The sequence below is a fragment of the Scleropages formosus genome, chromosome 11 (assembly GCF_900964775.1).
Source record: "Scleropages formosus chromosome 11, fSclFor1.1, whole genome shotgun sequence".
NCBI classification, from domain to species: Eukaryota; Metazoa; Chordata; class Actinopteri; order Osteoglossiformes; family Osteoglossidae; genus Scleropages; species Scleropages formosus.
The window spans coordinates 5,179,639-5,195,376 of record NC_041816.1 but is presented as its reverse complement, the minus strand read 5'-3'; the positions used below and the strand labels follow the sequence as shown (position 1 = coordinate 5,195,376).

At 44.9% G+C, this 15,738-nt stretch overlaps 1 protein-coding gene across 14 annotated transcripts in view; it reads left to right on the top strand.

Moving 5' to 3' along the window:
- tead1b (TEA domain family member 1b) overlaps positions 1–15,738 on the top strand; it is a 68,282-nt gene that overhangs the window by 15,257 nt on the left and 37,287 nt on the right. For 9 of the 14 annotated variants that reach the window (XM_029256425.1, XM_029256424.1, XM_029256423.1 and 6 more), the window contains exon 2: positions 9,261–9,515. In XM_029256425.1, the coding sequence (XP_029112258.1) occupies positions 9,359–9,515 (157 nt within the window). In that variant the 5' untranslated portion in view covers positions 9,261–9,358. The remainder of the gene's footprint in view (positions 1–9,260; positions 9,516–15,738) is intronic. The other 5 variants (XM_029256430.1, XM_029256428.1, XM_029256429.1 and 2 more) reach the window with 1 other exon arrangement.

The following is a 15,738-nucleotide window of genomic DNA, read 5'->3' as shown; positions in this document are numbered from 1 at the left end:
CTTCAAAATTACATCAATGTAGTAACATGAAGCAACTGAATAAGTGGTGCATTGCAGCTTGAGCATCTTGCCCAGTGATATTAAGGTGCAGAAGTAATAGAGATATACCTTTTCTAATAAAGTATATTGTAGTTTAACATTTTAATTACGTGTATTGCATAATGTCTACATTATTTAGATCACACAGCAATCAGATTATGCTGTGCTTTAGTACATGAACTTCTACTCTGAATGTTACTGGATTGAATCCCATTCCTCACTGTTGCTGCAGTTCTTTAGTTTGTCTTGCTGTAGTAAAAAAAAAAAAAAAAAAAGGCAGATGTATAAATTGGTAAAAATGCTGTAAATTGCACTCAATGAAACTATCCAGGGTGGAATTAAAAATCATAGCTAATCTCCAGTTGTAGATATGATCAAAGTAGTACAGTGTTACAATACCAGTAATGAATGTACCAATTACACCAGGACTTTGTGAGCCCCCCCACCATGGAAAAATTAGACAAAATTACTTCAGACATCTTCAGCTAGACCAAGAAATTCATAACAAGACGACTTGCTTTTTTTGACTGTAAAGTTTGCTATGTTTCTATGTAAATCAGTGATTGTTTGTAATGTGGTGATTGCTGACATATGTGCATTGAACATGTGCACTGTTTTGTCCTGTGTTTTAACCACTGAAGTGTTTTTTACTTGTTGCTTTGCGGAGGACTTTATCCCAAAAGAAATGACACAGTAGGGCAGTTTACCGGAGCATTTCGGCACCATATTCAAGGGCATTGCAGCAGTGATAGTGGGTGGGTGGGTCTGAAACCAGCAACCTTCAAGTTAGTGGAGGCTTACAATGACTTAGTCATAAGATACCTGTAATGGTGAAAACATAGCTCGATGTATTCAGGTTTCTTTTTTTTTTAACCTTTCAGCGGTTTTGGTGACTGTGTACATTCTTAATCTCTGAATAAATATAGGTGGTCCCTGACTTATGATGGGGTTACGTTCCGCAAAACCCATCGTAAGTCAAATGCATTTAATACGCTTAATACACACCTCTGCGTAATAGACTGGGAGATGCGGACCGCTGCCCAGCATCGTGAGAGAGTGTCGCTCCCCCTATCGCCTGCCGGGGGGGATCAGAATTCGGAGTATGGTTTCTACTGAATGTCTATTGCTAGCTCACCATTGTAAAGTCGAAAAAATGGTAAGTCGAACCATCGTAAGTGGAGGAGCAACTGTATTGTTCCATTCTATTTTTAAGCAGTAGTTCTGCTAACATTAAATGCTCAAATACAGGGAAAACATTTTACTACACCTCTAGTTTCCCGTTTGCCTAATTATCTTAAAGTCCAGTGAGGGCACTAATGTTATTTGAGTTGTGCATTAAATGGTAAGTTTACCTTGTCTACACTTTGTGTGTAAAAGTGTTAGTCTCTTGCTCTTCGTTTTCAGGAGCCCCCCCCCCCCCCCCAGTCAATCCATCAATTTGATATTGAGCTGTTCAGTTACTGATGTCTAATTTGTAGTTAACATGCCATCCTTTGGTGATAAATCTAGGAAAATTCTACGACATTATATTATTCTGATATGTAGTATGCTTTCTCACAAAATTTTTTTAATATAAAACAATTGACCTTCAAAGAAAGAAGGCAATGGAGCTCTAATGTAAAATTGACAGGTACTGGTGTGTTTTTTTTTTCTCCTCTTTTCAGGGCCTGATGGAAAGGTAAACGGAATTGTGTGTCTGGTTGATGCTGGAATGAGATGTTTGTGACATCTGTATTGTCTGAAAGTTAATCCTCTTATCCCTGCCCATCCACTGCTTTGTCTTTCTGCATAGAGATGTCTTTTATCTCTTGGGGGGGGTTTATTTTTCCACTTTTAATCAATGATTACAAGAAACGTATTATAACTAATGAACAACAGAGCGATTGTCTATTACGGAGGGAAAAATATTCTTGGAAATAATTTCCAATCCCATTTACTTTAGCAGATGAGGGTAAATTAGATGGAATTGCTGCTCTGCTGCTTGTTCTTACCGACCGTCTCTGAAATCGTAATTTTCATAATGGATTTTGAATAGTAACACTGAAAGATGGCTCCCCTTAGGAACAAGTTGAAATGTCATCACCCTACACACCTGGCTGTAGTGACATGCTGAAAGGCCCATTTGTTACACTTGTCTTCAACTCCCAACCCCTTTCCTATGAAGATTTGTGCAAGAAATCATAACCTTTAGAAATCTGCTCATCAAGCTTGGGTTCCGAGATGTATCCTGCTAAGCCCCTGCGGTCTGCGCAGATACATGCCCTAAATCGAGAGAGCACTGATGTGTGTGGCTAGGGGGTTGGTGACTTGTTGGGGCCTGTCCTGGCAGGATTACACCGTGGTTGTCGTAGGGATTGGTCCAGGCAGGTACTTGGAGCGTGATGTGGTTGGCTCACTCATCTAGCATAAGTTCTACATCCTGTGATCGGGGCAGCAGGTGGCGTAGCTGTTAGAGCTGATGTCTTGCAGTCAAAAGAGCCAGGTTTGAATCTTACCTCCTGATCCATTTCCTGTGCTGTTAGTATTCAGTACAGAAAGTTGTGAGACTGTATACCGTATCATGTTGCTACTTGCATAGCAGGGCTATATAGGAAGTGATGTACGATGCTGAAGAAAGAGTCTTGCATCCAGGTGGCGGTATTATCTATTTATAACACAATCCGTTACTCTTTATCTGCTGCTTTAAACATGAAGACGTGACCAGAACCTGGTGTTAGAAGTGGGATTTGATCACTTACCCTGGACTGATGCATTTAACATGTTATGCTGTCATAATTAGGCTAATCATTGTAAGTAGCTTAGTGTACAGTCTTAATATTGGAAGCCCCTTTGTTGAAGTGTCACCTAAGTGAAGTAATTGTAAATACTATTTTTTTTCTAAATTCCGAAAATATTATGGAGATTCCACTTTAGCGGTGTGTTGTCTTATTCCTCGACAATGATGTGGCCGTGTGTGCTCTGTGTCTGTCCGCAGGGACAGAAGGGGGGGGTAACCTAGAAACCAGAGCAGAGGCTCTGAAAGACTTGAACCCGCCGCGGGGCCAGCTGAGATGAGTAGAACATCCTGCGCCTGGTGACGCTGTCTGACAGACCCCCTGTGCGGTGTGGAAAAAGAGGACTTGTTCTGTCTTTAGTGGTATTTCAGCTCAGGTTCCTTTAACACGAAGGAGCATTGCTTTGCTGCAGTGCAGCGTGGCCCTCTGGGCATTTCACAGCGGAGGAATATGTTGCAGTTATTGTGATCAGCTGTTGCTATTTCCTGTTGCTCCTTGAATTAAACCAGGCGTGATGCAACATTCCCTGGAAACTGTTGTTTTTTCATGGCATTAGGTCCGCAAATGGGAAGGCTGCAGTCAACCGTGAATCTGTTTTTAAGAAATTCATCCGGTATATTTGTCTGCTTTTCCCCATTTTGTTTTATTGCTGTTTTAGGGTTAATCACTGAGGTTGTGTGTGTGTGTGTGTGTGTGTGTGTATGTGTGTGTGTGTGTATTTTTTCTCTCTCTATATATATATCGAGTACAGCAGCAGTTTTGTCCATCACAGTATCCAATTTGTTAATGACAGTCATAACTGCAGTGTGAAAAGGCCATTTAAATTTACCTCATATCTCATGGATGTTTTTTTAAAGACTTGTGCCCCGTCTTTGGTTGGTGTCCTTAGTGGTTCTGATTTGAGCCACATTTGTATTCTCTCATCTTTACATTCAAGGATCTGCAGTGTTTGGGCACAGAGCAGTGCTCAGTTTGATTTGTCCATCACGCTACATGTTGAGACCCACCTGGAAAGGTGGAGGTACAGCTTCCCCCCCTTCCCCAGTTGGTCACCTTTCCTGCCCTCTGTTAGTGCCCTGTCTTGTATCTGGTGCCATGCTTCTCCTGGGCCTTGCTGGCAGGCTGTCAGAATGCTCCCGTAGAACCAGTCCATTTTCATCCCTAGGCAAAAATAGTTATTTCTATGTTTTTAAAATGAAATGCAATTGAATCAGTTATTACATTGCTTGTTGTGTGCTGAACTGTGACAGGTTAAAAAAAAGACTCTCAAAATAAGTCTCTGTGGAGTAAGGTGTTTAGAGGGCTGAACATCATTGCTTGTTTCTTATACACAGTTCTAAACTGGATGCAAAGAAAAGTATTTGTCCAAACGTCCGGCATAAAAAAGACAAAAATCTTTGTGCACATAAAGTCCAGATAATTGGGACTCAACTGCACCTCTGTATATGTAATTAAACAAGCCGGACCCCTCCATTTCCATACGTCCGCATAGCACAGTAACTTGCATCGGCTGGCGGCACGGGAGCGTGCCAAACCCACCCAGCCCTGCATCAACACAACCGGACCTCCGCCGCGCGTTTGCTTGGACCAGCATCCTTGCCTGGAGCACAGAGTGCAGGCTATGCGTAGCCACAGTATATTGTTGCATGACTAATCTCTCTCTCCCATCTGCTGCGTAGGTCTGGACAAACAGCTCCGCTCCGGCGTCATCTGGAGCCATATTGCACCCATCACAATATTTTGGCTCCCCTCTATCGCCGATGCCAACGCGTTGCGGCAGGTTGGCGACGATGGCCGTAGCATCGCTCCGTGTTCAGCGCATATTTATACATGATGCGGAGAGCACTGCCCAAATGTCAGCTCAAAGCCCATCTGATCGCCATTCCACTTCTTAATAAAACTGTGACTCAGTGCGTTTCTTATCTCGAGTGTTTACATAGTCGTTTCTGCAGAACTCGCCTTGGGTTTATTTTTGCCACAAATGGTCTTTGCTTCTCTCCTTGGCTTCATAACATGGGTTTTCTTGCAGTTTCATTCATCTCAGGTTGTGCACCCTGCTTTTTGGCAGCGCAGGAAATGTTGTCTCCCCCCCTCATATTCCTCAGATGTGTTATTGACAGCTGAACACTAAATGTTTAAAGAGTTTTAAAAAAGTTGTTGCTGTAGAAGGAAGGGAATTTTGCTGTTTTCATGATCTGTTTTATTGTCATTTATGTACCAGCCAGCTTTCCTGTGCATTTCCCTCCTTTAGTTATTTCTCCACATTCTTGTGTTGCTCTACTTGTGCAACAGAAAGATGAACTGGATGCAAAAATGCGGTTATGCTGAGAAATGGACAACTTTGAAGCCATTTGTTACCAAAATAGAGACCAACCTGTTCAGGGCAATTGAGAAATATTTGAGATTTAAATTTTTTTTAATTAAAAAAAGGTCAATGCAGAAGGAGAGTACAAGGCAGCGTCTGTGCCCGCCTACAACACGCTAATGAAATTGGGTTCTCCCCGCAGTCTTTTGTAAGGAAATGGTCGTCATTGCTGCGCGTTGGGTAACATTGATCTGCTCCTGAAGAAGGGCCCTCCTGAGAGGACTTGTGTGGAATATACTGACAGTAGTGAATTATTTAAGGTAATTTACTCCGTGGTAAATTACTCCGGAGTGATTTCAGCCGCGTTCAGTGATTAACTGGTTTGCTGGGTGTCGTTGTTTCAGATGCCCTTAAGCTTGCGGGTGACTGCAGCCTCCCAACGGTGGGGCTGGACGTTTTGGCACATTGGCGCTTGTGCATGTAGTTATTGGGGGGGGGGGGGATGACGACAGAATCCTAAAGAATGGGAGCTGCCTTTTTACCGAAGTATCTTCTCTACCTCCTGCTGACCTGTCAGCATGGGAAGGGGCTCACGTACCGTACGCCGTATTGCCGACATTTCTTGGTACCCAAGGGTCGGTCAGTAGGTTCATTGATTATGAAAGGAGAGCAGCCTTCAAGACCTATAGAGCATGGTCCCCACTTTAAAGAAATGTTTACTTGTAAAGGTTGAATAGTACCAGTGTAAAGTGAGTACATTTGGGGGCAGCTAGTTTCCCTTTGCGAGGTTTGTGCTAGCAGATTTGAGGGTATGAGTAGGTGCTGTGTCTTTCCAGCTCTCCTGCAGCACTTCCCAGAGATGCAGGACACCTGTGTGGTGCCTTGGTGTCACTCTTCTGTCCAGTTTGTCCCACACAGGTGTGGCCCAGGTGGACTCCCTGTTCCCCGACACTGTACAATTTACTTCTCCATTGACACCCGCAATGCAAAAATGGTCCCCACCACCGCCCCCCGTCCCTCTTCCCTTTGCTGTGGGTGACGGAGCCACTATACAAAAGGTGCGGTGTCTCCTTGGGTGGGACAAACCTGTCAGCACATACCACGGTTAATGCACGAACAGCAAAGAGGAACAATGGCTCAAACAAATGGCAACATGCGCACATGGTGTCGTGCTTTTTTTTTTTTTTTTTTTTTTGTGTTTGTATTCAGAATTTCCATGCAGTCGTTTCACGACCCAGTAATTTCATTTCTCCCATGAAGCCAGTGGAGACAGTTGAGGACGTGGAGTGTTTCACTGCGGAAATGTCACTCCGGTGTGCCTGTGAACGGCCGTCAAGGCTGAGTGCGCTGTCTGAGCGTATGTGTGTGGGGGGTGGTGTCTGACACATTGTTTAATTATTCTTCACGGGACTGAAGGCTGCTCCCTGGTCACGTGTGATTGGAGGGAGAAACCACCTGTGGGAGGAGCTAATAAATGTCAGCTGCTCCCAGCAACCTCAGGGGAGGAGCAGAGCTGGAGGCCGAGTTGCCTCAGCGTGAGTCGAACTACCTGATTGCGGGAACTGAGGGCATCCAGACAGTGATGCCGGCCAAGGTAATGAATGCCAGGAAGAAGCTCTTGCCACCTTTTGCAAGCAAACAAACAAGAAATTCTCCTGAAGCCCAACTCTGACCTCAGATCCAAAGTGACATCTTGGTACAAACATGTTTATCTGCTGGGGACTCCTCTTTGTAGGCCACAAGCCCCTTTAAGAATATGATGACAGTTAAGGACCCCTCCTATAAATGTCCATTTTTTTAATAAGCTTTGCACTCATTGGTTTGAAAAATTGATTTAGGTCTTGCTTTTCTCTAAAGGCTGCATGGTGGTGCAGCAGGTGTTACCTCACAGTGCCTGTGTGGAGCAGGAGAACTTGGGTACGATGCCTGCTCAGTGTGCATGGAGTTTGCATGTTTTCTCTCTCCTTGTCTGCCTGACTTTCCTCCCACAGTCCAAAGACACAGAGTCCAGGTAAACTGGTGGTTGTCCTCAGCCCTTAGTATATGAATGGGTGACTGACTGTGTGTGTGGGGCTATCCTCTGATGGACTGGTATCCCACCCAGGGTTTAAACCCCCCCCCACTGCGGTGCACCCATTGCTTGTGGGATAGGCTCTCAATCACCATGACTCTGCTTGGGACAAGAGGTTTTTGAAATTGGACAGATTTTCTCCAAATTGACTTAATGTTTACTTGTTTATACAGCTGGGCAATTTTTACTGTATTAGCTCAGGGAAAGTACCTTGATCAAGGATACTGCAGCAAGAAGTGGCATTCAAACCTAGGATGTTTGAATTCAAGGGATGTGACTCTAACCACTGTGCCACCTGCTGTTCTATAGTGACAGTAAACCCTTATTACCACTCAGACTTAATAAATGGTAATTTACTGATATATTTTTAAATACATTAAAAATATTGCTTCTTCACAGACACACAAAGGAGTACATGGGCCCCAGGTTAAGAACAGGTGGTCTTAGGGAATCTTCCCAAGTATTCCTACACCTTCCCACATCAAATAGTTAATGCTACTGAAAGGAAAGAGAGGTCTGTGTGTTCCGGGATGCATGGCTTGGCCCAGTTGAGCCCATTTTGCGTGTGTGCGTGCGCACACACACATCCCTGTGCTGGAAGTGATTACCAGTGATTACCAGTGCAGTTCATTATTCAGCTGAAGAGGAAAGGGGATGGAGCTCTTTGGTGGTTGGAATGGAAGTTTTTTTTTTTTTTTTCTCTCCCCCCTTTCCTCTCCCACCCCCCCCTCCCCCCATCAGTCAGCGAGCAAGTTCTGCAGTGTCAGCATTCAGCACACAAAAACGGAATTCAGTAAAAGCGCCCTCTGCCCCCCCCAGCCCCCACTCTCTGGGAGTCCTTTTCCAAACAGCTTGCTCCCCTCCCCTCCCCCTCACGAACTGACATTCTAGAAGAAACATATGCTGCTGGTCCCTCTCTTCAACAGCTTGTGCTGTGTGAATAGGGGTCCGCCTAGAGAGGAAGGGGTTGTGTATGTGTGTGTGCGTGTGTAAGAGAGCGAGGGCTGGGGGGACCGGGTGGGGCGATGATGGAGGATGAGGGAGGGACTCCGAGAACTTAGTGCAGTTGTTTTTGTCTTTTGTTTTTTTTTTTTCTTTCTTCTTTCCCCCCTTGCATATTTGACGCACACTCTGCCAAAGGGAGGTCTCCTTGTAAAAGCCGATCCACACGTTGTACAAGGCATCGCGTTGGACCGCTTGCGCGTAGTTTTCTTTGAAGGTTAGTGCAGGAAGGGAAACAGTTGCAGGTTTGAGGCTTTTGCCAGAGCAGAACGGATGACAAGGGGGCGTTTCGGATTCAGAAGCCGCGCCGGATGTTTCAGCAAGGGGGCTGCCACTCTCATTGTCCTCCATAAAAACCTTTGTCCAGCCATCTCACAAACACGAATCCGTCCACATTTAAGAGGCTGTTTGACAGCTCTGACAGGCCGCTCTGGAGTCTGCCGAACGGACACTCGCCGTTTTATAGCAGAGCGATGTCGGAAATACCAGCTGTTTCGGATTAACGATTTAAGGCCGTTCCCACATTAGTCCTCGCCTCGCTGTTCGCATTCACGTACCTGGCAGTCCGTTTCGCAGTCTCGTTGCCTCGGTCTCGTTTCTGAACCCTTCTGTGATCGGGTGCGTAAAAATGCATTTGATGGTTACATAGAGGTTCAAAAAAAATTTACAGACCTTCAGCCAAAATATTCTGTGGGAATAGCAAATTAGTTTGTTTGGAGGCTGACCAGGATTTTTGTGGGATTCTTTTTGCTGCAAAATATGCCATTTCCTGGGAATTAGTGCGCTTCTGCTCGGTAGCAGCAGTCGTGCTGACCGTTTGAGCTGCGTAGTCTGTGTTCCACATCTCTCTGCTTTATCTTGTGCCCCCCACAAATGAATTAAACATGTAGGACCAGCCTGGGATTTCCTGTTTCCTCTTCTGCTCCTGGTCCACCCCTCTCCAACCCCCCCCCCCCCCCCCCCCGCTTGCTGTTGACCGTCGGAGGCCAGCAGAGTGCTCCAGTTTTGCGAGCAGATGTCCGACTCCTGGCGAGTGACGTCCTCCTCGTTTGTCTATTGTCTCATCCAGGTTTTTCCCCCTAGTCGGCTCCAGGCTGCGGCTTGGAGGACCCAACCGCCACCATTGATCCCAGCAGCTGGAGCGGCAGCGAGAGTCCTGCCGAGGACATGGAGAGGATGAGTGACTCGGCGGACAAGCCCATGGACAACGACGCTGAGGGTGTGTGGAGTCCCGATATCGAGCAAAGCTTCCAGGAAGCTCTGGCCATCTATCCGCCCTGCGGTCGCCGGAAGATCATTCTCTCTGACGAGGGCAAGATGTACGGTGAGTGCGGGGCAGAACACAGGGCGACTCTGCAAGCCCATCTGGGCTGAGCGCCGCCACCAATGTGCAAATGCACAAGTGTCGCCTCTTCGACCCCAGTGGCATCACAATCTCGAACAAGAATGCTCTTGTGTAACCTGCACAATGTTGCCCATTGTCAAAATAAGCAATGTTTCCTCTCCATTTTTACCCCAAACTTGTGTTTTGACACTCATCCCTTGTTATCGGTACCTAATTTGTTCCTGAAAATGATGAAATTCAGGCTAACGGGAACAGTTGTGTAAAATGAAATGGGAGGAATTCAACTCTGTTCCAAATTCCCCCCTCAAATCACCTTCAGTGCTTAAGACATGAGGGAAAAAGTTGTGTGGGACAATAAGATGGAATAAAGAACAGTTCATTATAACATATATCAGTAAGGTAATGGGAAAAGGGTTATTGCCACCAAGTGCATTTCTTCTCTTGATGCATAGATTACCTGTCGGTAATCCCTGTGGATTTTGGTAACCCTAAAACAAGAGATGTCTCCCCTCGTCCTTTGCCATATTCAGCGTGCTTGAGGACAGCAAGCTTTCGTTACAAACTATAATAAACCCAACGTTTCACCCATTTTTCCACCTTTCCCATTAGTTTTTTCCCCACCCTTTAGGACCAACATTCACAAAAATTTACACAGTCAATGCATAAAAAAATTGAAAGGCAGAGAGAACAAATGTGAGTACGCAGACAACTTTGAAAGCCAGTAGGAGACTGAGTGGATGTGTGTTACCCATCAGGCAGTGTGTCTCACAGCTGCTTGTCACAGTCTTTAATTGGGGTCTCGGCTCACACAGACCGGGTGCTTCTATAACTGAAAATTTTTTTACATGGATAAAGGAAGATGGTATGATATTTGTCCTGCAGATAAATGAAAATCCAGGTTGCAGATGTACCTATTATGGAGTATGAGTGTTGATAAAATAAATATAAACTGAAATAATAGAATAATGAAAACATAGCAGTAGCTCGGAAGCTTTTCTCCAAGCATGGACGCATGCCGATGATGGACCCGGGTTCTAGACTACCTCGACTGAACAGATGCAGCGCTTCTGTTTCACTGGAGGGAGGAGCAGAGAATCATGGGTGGAAAAACAAGACCTGAGAAGGGGGGAAAAAAGTGCTGTATGTTGAGGGCGATAATGTCGGTGAAATTGCCAATCAGGAATTCATGGCTAAGGCGCGGCCTGTGAGCGAGTGCCGCCGGGAGCTGAACATTAATGCCTCGCTTTGCAGTACTAGGAGTCTATAAGTAAACCAGCGTGAACTATTAGTCGGGAGCAGATGGTGCAGCGGACGCCACCAGCTGTGCCCGCCCCCCCATCCTGGCTGGGTGATGTAATGGAAACAAGGAATATTTTCTTTCTGTGGCGTTGGAGTCTCTCACAGGCTGTCAGTGTCAAATGAAAGCAGAAGGAGCCCTGCGGGCATTTCATTTGCAGCTGTCATGTGACCCCTCTGGCCAAACGAAATGTAAAGTCTGGGACGTGCAGCGAGGCTCCTCAGCTGCTGCTACAAAGGGATTCAAGAACTAACCCCCCCCAGCTGGTGCACATGCACACACGCAGCTCCCTCGGACGGGAGGGAAACGCCGACGGTGCGTACTGCACCCCCCAGATTAAAGTGCTTTAAACCAGCTTGCTTTGTGAGTTTTAAGTGATGGATTTGAGCGCCAGGCTCAGGAAAGCCCCCCCCTTTCTCGCGCCCGGGTCCCATGACCGCAAAGCACTGCTGCTGCCTTACTGGGCTTGGGGGCAAGGGTCAGGTATAACAGGATGGTTCACAGACTTGAAGAAATATGTGTAAAATTTGAAGTATTTTTTTTTTTTTTTTTTTTTTTTTTTTGAACAAGACTAGAAAAACAAACTGCTGTACTGTCATGTTGTATTCTTGTAAATATCTAGGATACCGATAAAAGCTTTTTTTAATGAAGTATAATTTCAGTTCATATTGGTCTGTGGCACAGTGGTTAAGGGTGCTGCATTGCACCCAAAAGGAACAGGGTCAAATCCCATACTTGTTCTTGTGCCTTTGATCAACGTACTTACCCTGAATTGATTCAGTAATAATTACCCAGTTGCTTAAATAAAGGACTGCAAGTACATGAACGTTTGTAAGTCACTTTGTAGAAAATCCATCCAAGCATCTGCTAAATCAATAAGTACTAATACCTTTGATTTTACTGTCACCACATCTGACTGTATTTAGGAAGTAGTCAGAATTTTAATCTAAAGTATCGCATTCATTTGATTGATGGAGGGTGTTTTGGGGTCCTCCATCTGCTGTTTGCTGTGGGCTGTCACTGCTTTGCTGAAGGGCCTCACCTTACCTGTGTGTCTGGAGCAAATCTGCTCCTTAAGTTGCACCCCAATCAGGAACTCACTATTTTTTTGTTAAGGTTTAAAATGATGGCAATACAGGTAATTCTTGACTTCTGACAGGGTTCTGTTTTGACAACCTTGTTGTAAATGGACTTGGTCATTAGTCCCATGTCCCCATATTGTATCATAGAAATTATAAGGATATATAAACATGCATAAATAGGTTGCATAATAGATTTTTTTCCACTAATTTCACATATTCAAGTTAAAATCACACTAATACAGAATACAGTACAGTATTTTTCATGCTGTGCTATTTTCAGTTCATAAATGTTTTGCTTTTCCTTTCCTAAACCACCAGAATACTTTTTTTTTTTTTTTAATAAAAGTTGCACGTCATAACTTGAGGGTCACCTGTAATGACAAAATAGCAGTTACAATTTGCATTTTGTAACCTACAGAGTATACTGCCGACGCTGTATGTGGACACCATAGGCATCGGAGCTCTCCACTGGTGCTAACGAACAGCTCGCGTACGACATCAGTCCTCTGGTTTATGATTGTGCTGAGCACCTGCTCAGGCGTCGCTCACAGTCACCCATCAATCTCGCCATTCGAGCGAAGTGTCAGGTTGCACCTCTCTTCTGCTGCCCTTGTGGTCCCCGGTGTGATGGTGAGCGACCCTTCATAGCAGCGGAAACCCAAAGCCATCAACATTTCTACTTAGAGGAGTCAAATGCCATTGATCCAATGGGACACAGACATTTGGGATTAAACTAATCTGTGAATTATCGATTTGATACATTTCTCCAAAGTGACTTACAATGTAAGATTTGTACATTAAGCTACTTAGACTGATTTATCCATTTATATAGCTGGGTTATTTTCACTATCAATTCAGGGTAAGTATCTTACCCAAGGGTATTACAGCAGGAGGTGGTATTTGAACTTGGGTCCTTCAAGTGCAAGGCCATGGCTCTAACCAGTATGCTACCTGTTGCCCCCCCTCCCTTATTTTAATTAACATAATTCCTTTTGTTGTAAGCATGTAACATCTCATTCTCTGAAATGTACAAATGGTGCAGTTTATGGTGCTGCTCTGGCATGAGGAGGTTTTACACACACACATATTGATATTTTTCCCTATAGCTGATGCTTTCCTCCAAAGCAAGTTAGTGTTGAGATGCTAACAGTGATTCACCCCTTTATACAGCTGGGTAACTTTTTTTTTTTTTTTTTTTTTCCCCCCTCCCCTCTCTCTCTCCACTGGAGCGATTCAGAATAAGGGGGTTGATCTAGAGAGCTGCAGCAGGAGTGAGATGTGAACCCGGGTCTGAGTCCACGGGCAGTGTTTATATGCCTGTTTGTCAGGCACGGAGTGGTGTAGGAAGAGGCACGGTGGACGGACCCGACTGCGGAGCACTGAAGTTCGGCAAGGCAGGAGCACAGTGCGGGGCAGATTGGAGTGCGGCGCCACGCGACTGGAAGGCCGGCCTGGTTTTTGAGCACACCAGCTGTCACTGGGTCCTAGTGCCAAACGGCTCCACAAAGAGCTGGAGCCGACGCGGTCGGAGAGCCGTCCATACGGGCTCTCTCGAATTGCTTCAATTATTCAGGGCGCTGCGCTTTGCAAGTTCCATCTGCAAAAAATGTTTTTTTTTTTTTTTTTTTTCAATATATTTATTTATTTTATTGGGGGGGGTGTCAGCTAATCCTTTTCGTTACACCCCCCACTTCCTTCTGTGCAAGTAAAGGGCAGTTTCCTTGAATTAAGCTAAAATTAGACCTATTCCTTCATCAAAATGCAGCTCTGTCAGGACAAATTAATAAGTAGTCACTTGTTCCCTTACTGGCACGTCATTTTGGGTAGCTCAGTTCCAAACTCTTATGTAACTGTTAGATGGTTAAAAAAGCAGTTTAATTATTTTAACGATGAATTTTGTGATGCTACGTTCAGCCAGGTCCCTAGTAGCCATTTAACATGGATTTCATAGTATTTATAACCCCGCATGATTCATTATGCTATTAAAAACACATTACAGATAGACTTCAAGTTATCCTTATTGTGTGCAGGTTGGCTAAACATCCGCTTGGTGAGGTTTTCTGGGTCGAAAGTACTATTTCGATTTCTGTCCATAAACCTATGTTTTTATTACATAGTACGGGGTACAGGGTAGCAGTATATTAAATATAGACGTAAAAGCTGCTTGATTGCCGTTTTTGCTCGGCTTGCTTTTGTGAATTTGCCGTGAAACGCTGTTGATTATTGATGTTCTCTTGATTACGCCTGGAAGAGAGCCGATTATGAGGCGCGTCTTTATTCGCAAGAAGTTTCCCGAAAAGGACACAGTGTAAACATTGAGCGGAAGAGATGAAATAAAGCAATTTACACGGCAGTTGAGCAATCAGGCCTTGCACGCTCACCAAATTGTTTGAGTGAGAGTATTTGGCACGGGCCCCTGTAGTTTGGTAGAGCTTTTTTTTTTTTTTTTTTTTTTTTTTTTAAAAACAGTTTTATTTTTGGTCAGCAATAAAATTGCATTTTTATACAAAAAGTGGACATGTGCCAAACCCCTCGTTTTATTCGTATTACTGCAAAGTGATGCAACCTTAAAATAATGCAGGGCTTTGCATACCATATTTTCACTCTTGTATATATTACATTCTAAGGCAATGTATGCATTGCTTTTGAGTCTTTAAATGAGGTTGTTGACTGACTGCTGTCAGGCAACTGTAACATTAAAGTAGCTGTAGCTTAGTGCTATATAAACTACACGCACACACCATTTGTGTCTAACTTTTACATCTGCTTTAATTCCTTTTTTAATGAGAATTGTTTTGCAAAAACACTACTGAGAAAGTACAAATAGCTACAGATACAAAGAAAATAAAGTGCAGCAATTAACAGAACATGTAGCTATGTAAGACATTCCAAAAAGGTGAGCAGCTCTTCCAAAATTCATTGATGCAGGTCAAATATTACCTTTTGTTGTGGAATAAATTGATACTCAAATCAGCCACGTATTTGTAGGTGGGCCGTAGCAATAGGGTATAAGTATATGTTGAAGTTCACGTTTAATCCAAAGTACTATCCTTATCATTGTTTCAGCAGATTACTCCTCGTGTGCTTTTTTCCGTAGTTTTCTCCGCAGCTTCTTCTTGGCATTAGTGACTCCCACAGGTATTACACACCTGTTGCACCTCTGCATCACGCGGAGCTCTTTGTTTACATCGCGAGCCGGGCGCCGCGCCCCATTGCGTTTCGCGCGCGAAAAGGCGCACGCGGACTTGGGGAGTGTGCAGTCGTACCGCGGTGAGTTACAGGTGTAACCTTAAGTGCTGGGGTTGAGGTGTACCTCGCAGGCACGGGCATCATTCTTAGGGCATCCGCGAGGAGCTCGGAAGCGGAGGCATTTGCGTGGTGAAAGGTTCGGGCGGTGCGCAGGGCGCCACACACAGCTCGCCACGAGACACGGACTCCAGAGTGCCCTTAAGCCCTTTGTTCTCATGGCTGAATGCAGCTAATTAGCAACTGTCTCTATAGCAACGGCTTCCCGGTTCAAAACAATGTCTAATTTTTGCAGCTTAGCTTATCACACTGTTTACCTGAAGAGCGTTTTGGTGCTTTGAGTCTCATTGCGGCTGGCGCCGCGCCTGGTCTTGGAGGCCCATTGTGCGTCGGGTGGAAAAAAGAACGGTGGGGGGTGCGAGAAAACAATGCAGCGGAGACACGGCAAGGGCCGGCTGACTGCGGAGCTCTTCGCCATGGAGGACCTGACCTGAGGAGCAGGAGGAGGCAGCAGAAAGGCCCGATTCTGATTATGTGCATAAATCACCTGGCCCGCCCGGACCCCTTTGTCCTATTC